This window comes from Apaloderma vittatum, unplaced genomic scaffold, assembly GCF_000703405.1.
Source record: "Apaloderma vittatum isolate BGI_N311 unplaced genomic scaffold, ASM70340v1 scaffold19743, whole genome shotgun sequence".
Lineage (NCBI taxonomy): Eukaryota > Metazoa > Chordata > Aves > Trogoniformes > Trogonidae > Apaloderma > Apaloderma vittatum.
The window spans coordinates 13,310-17,681 of record NW_009706626.1 but is presented as its reverse complement, the minus strand read 5'-3'; the positions used below and the strand labels follow the sequence as shown (position 1 = coordinate 17,681).

General features: G+C 55.1%; 1 protein-coding gene across 1 annotated transcript in view; it reads left to right on the top strand.

Annotated features, from left to right (window-relative positions):
• Window positions 1-1,182: 1,182 nt before the first annotated feature.
• The window catches only part of CLCN7 (chloride channel, voltage-sensitive 7), a gene marked incomplete at its 5' end in the record, with an annotated part of 15,190 nt that continues 12,000 nt past the window's right edge, over window positions 1,183-4,372 (top strand). Inside the window, 1 exon segment of the mRNA XM_009865869.1 lies at window positions 1,183-1,254. Coding sequence (XP_009864171.1) covers window positions 1,183-1,254 — 72 coding nt within the window.

Genomic DNA, 4,372 nt, shown 5'->3' with positions numbered 1-4,372 from the left:
AACCTTGGTGTTATCAGTACCACGCTCTAACTGACTGAGCTAACTGGCCCCCTGTTGTCACCGTGTCCTTACATGGTGCAGACAGCTCGGGTCCCAGCTGGTGGCTGGGTGCTATGTGGTGCTTTCCTTGGCAAAGGAAGGGAGCAAGTATCTTGCTGGAGACTGAACCCCCTCGTGTGCCCCTGGCAGCAGCACCAACCCGGCAGTGGTGGCTGGGTAGTCACCGTAGCACGGAGGCTGCGCTGTGGTGTAGGGCAGCTGCTTCTCTCCCTTGACTGAGATCAAGCGCTTGTAAGCGAGAGGTGAGGAGGGGCTGGATAAACACACTTGTGACTGTAGAGGGGATGCTGCAGGGCTATGCCTGAGGTCTCCTCCTCCAGTTGTGGGGCCGGCTAAGTGTGGATCTGGAGCTGACTGAGCCTTTGTCCTCGTGCCAGGACTTTCTGTTGCCTCAAGTCAAGAAAGGAGAAGGCTGCCTGTACTTCTGAGCACCACGCCTGCCATGAGCTGTCCCTTTGCTGTGTTCTCGAGCCACGCGTGTCCATTCTCAGGCTGAGAAGTGGGTGGGCAATTTCAGTAAGAGCAGCCAATTTCTGTCATTAAGTATTTTTTGAAAAAGAGCGCTTCTTCTTTGCTGCTCATCGGAGATATGTTTTGTGTATGTGCCAAAATGCCTTTGATTTTGGGATTAGTGTCCTCCTGCTCCAGAGGGTGCCTGAAACAGAGGGTCACCAAAATGTAGACCAGGCTGCTGGGCAGCTCGTCCTTAACCCCTGTGTGTTCTGCATTTCTAGAGCACGTTGGCCTTGTTTTCTTTCACTTCAAGTAACAGGGTGCAAAATGCAGCCATTGTGGCTGGACTGTGATGCAGAGGGACTGCAGCGCCTGCTGCAATCGGAAAATCTTGGTTGGGGGGAGGGAGGAAAAGAGAAGTCTGCTGTGTGAGCTCCAGTTCTTGGCGGATGGGCTGCAGGTTGTGTGTCCGCTGGTTAGGGGCTGCCTGTCCCTGCCTGCCTTTTGCTGGGACCTGGAGCTGAGTCCTGGCCTCCCTGGAAAGCTGCTGCCCTCGGGTGGTGGCAGGAGCTTCCCCAGGCAGAAATTGGTTTTAGTAAGTCAAATTCCTCCTGCTGGGTGCTCGTCCCATCAGGGACAGTGCTTTGACCTCACGCTGCTCCTCTGCAGAGGGACGTGTGGAACAAGGTGTGCGGAGAAAAGCAGGTGAGCCAGGACAATGCCAACATCTCCCAGCCTCAGGTAGGTGAGGAATCTTGGAGTGGCAGTGGGAGGCTGGAAGCAAAATTGTGAGTGGTGACACTGTGAAGGAGAGTCCAGATGCTTTCTCCTCCCTTATGGGCCTGGAGGTGAAGAGCCTTGTTCTCTCCTGGTGTGGTGCATTTCAGAGATGTTGGCTGTGGTGGTTTGAAGCCCGTTGTGGTTGTGTGTCAGAGGAAGGGGATTTCAAAAGTTCTGCAGCTCATCTCGCCCGTACGCTTCCATAGCTAGTGGCAGGGGGTTTCCCCTGCCTGTGAGCCACCCGCTGATGCAGCCTTGCAGCCTGGAGTCATCCTCCCCACCCAAGAAGGAACTGGGAGGGAGCTTCTCGGCAGAGCATGCTGGGGCCAAGAGAGTCCTAGGGACTGGAAGTCCTCTTTCTTCCCTCCTTCTGCTCCTGCAATACTGCTGTGGGCTCCTGATGGGATCTGTGCCATGCTTTATCTCGCTGATAACAGGCCACGTGCTTCCAGTTTGTTAATGAGCACCAACTCACAGTGTATGAGGGGGACTGTCTTCACGCCAAGCTGGGAGTGGGTGATGTCCTGCAGAGGCCTCACTGGCTCATCCCTGTGGAAAAGGGCTGTGGAGCAGAGTCAGATGTTCCCTATTTACGTTCCTTCAGAGCAATGTTTGGGAGGCACTGCTAGGTCACTGCGTGCGCACCCTGGGTTGGTTCTGTGGTCTTTTAGCCTTGGCTGAAGTCATTTTCTGTTCACAGAGAACTTCAGGGGCTTCCCTGCAGCCTGGTAAATCCCTCTGAGGATCAGCCCTGTCTGCCAGAGTACCAACTGCTGACAAAAATGTTAAGCAGTTTTGGTCCAGATCTAGGCTCCACACATCTATTTGCAGAGCTCAAAATGGGTGAGGGATTACCTTTACCACCCAAAAGGGATGAATGCCAAGGCCTGAGTGCCGTCCCTGCATGTGCTGCTGTTGGAGGTGGGCTCAGCTGGCTTGAGAAGCCTCTATTGGGACCTGTCTATGTCCTCTGGGTTTTGGCAACGGTGCATGTTATTATGTGGAGATAATTGTACCGCAGTCACACCAACATCATATGTACTCGGGATCAGCAGCTGTCTTGGCCTGAGTTTGAAAAACATTCAGAGAAGGGTAATGCTGTCCGTGTGAATCTTTGAGCCGTGCACAAATAACCTTCTGTCTTGGCTCCTGGCTGCCTGAATCTCCCTTGTCCCTCTAATAAAAGTTGGGTGCTGACAGAAATAGCTCTTTCCTGTCCTCCCAGCATGTGATCCCTGCGCTGGGGGAGCCAGCCCCTCAGCTCACAGAGCAGCTCGGCCCATCTGGGTGCTGGAGGGATGCCAGGGCTTAGGGGGAGGTGTGTTAAAAACATGCTGCTTGTCTAAAGAAGTTCAACTTTGGGTTCAACTGCAGCTCCTTTCCCTTCATCTGTGCTTGGATCCCACTGCTGCCTAATCCGTTGGCAGCAGAGCTGCCATGGGCCGCTTGCACCATAGGAAAGGGGTTTGGGGGGTGTCACTTGGCCCCTTTGGTGGGCAGAGGGAGAATTTCTCCAAAGGTCTGGTCCTGTCTGAGGTTTTGGTGCCTGAGGTCTGAGCCCAGGTGTGAGAGAGGGGCCGTGGTAGGAGTGACCATTTCCATCTTGATGCTGTGTGACATCTAATGCGAGCCTTAAATCTTTGTGCTACCTGAAGACAGGTGGAGGTGGGTTCCTTCACAAGGTCCTAGCTTCTTCCCTTTCAGGGTGAGCACCATGTCCTTCCACCCTTTCCCAGGATGGTGGGGGATGGCTGGGACCTATCCCTGCCTCCGGAGCAGCTGAGCACTGGCAGGTACTGAAACAAGCAGTTCCTGCCTCCAGCTCATAATTCTGCACAAGTTCCCATCCACGTGCCCCCAGGGAGGTGACTGCTTTGGGTGTGCCTGGATTGTAGGAGACTGCAGTGGTCTGCACAGGCTGCAGAGAAAAGGGTCCACCTGGATCCTTTCCATGGGGATTGTCGAACCATCACGGACCAGAACCAAGGGCCAGGCTGGTTTCACTAAACCAGTGTCCTGCTCTTTGTGTTCAGCCCGTCCTGTGGGCTCAGGCTGCTGGGGACAAAAGGGCATCGAAGAGGGTTTGAGAAGCTGGGACAAAACCCGCCTATAGGTCACGGAGTGAATGAGAATGTGGAACAGATGGAGAAATGGGAAAAATAGGTCAGGCTGCAAACACAAAGGGATATTCTTTGTCTGCAGTGACGTACACGGCTCCTAGCCGCTCTGGCCTGCACGTTCCAGACAGGATCGGGGGGGTCGGTGGGGATTAAAGCAGCAGCGGCTCGATCTGGGATCTGACCCACGTGCCAGGGCTCTGCTGTTGCTCACCATCCCTCTTTCATTCTCCAGTCCTTTAGCCTGGCATCTGAGGAGGGGTGAGGCTCTGGAGGGGAAGATCTTAATGTTGAGAAATCGTGTTTGGGCTGCACTTAGTGATAGTGCTGCTCACACCCTTGTGCCTCCCTGGGTTTCACAACGGCAGAGGGGTGATGGCAGCTTCTGCTGGGTCCCCTCATGGCACTGACCAGCTGGAGGCCAAGCCCTTGCCTGCCTTGGCCAGGAGACAAGAGGTGCCCTAAATAGTCCAAAAACTCCCGTGTTACACAACAGCACTGTCAGTAACCAGTGCTCCCCAGTGAAAGGAGAACCGGCTCCCCACAGGGAGATGCAAATGCTCCTGCCCAGCAATGTGCTGGGGCCAGCTTCGAGCGGCATCAGCATCCCTGAGACTGTGTGGGAGCAACGTGCCCCGCTGCTTGTGTGAGCTGGCTGGCAGCCAGCCTGGGCATCGCTCCGGTCCTAGGTGCTGGTAGAGAGATGAACACACCGATGTTCTAATTTGCTGGGCTGGGAGCTGCTCCCTAAACCATCCCGTGTTGCTGGTTGGGCATGCAAGCTGAGGGATGGCCCAGGCATGTCTTGGTGTGCTTGAGACTGGAGATGAGGCTTTCCATTTGGGGTGAGGGGACTGTCCCTCCCCAGCTCCAGGGGAGCATGGAACGTGCTGCTTGGCACAGGTTTGCTGGCTGCACAGCTGCTGTGTTGGCCAGAGGCTGTTGGTGACTCTCACAGGCTC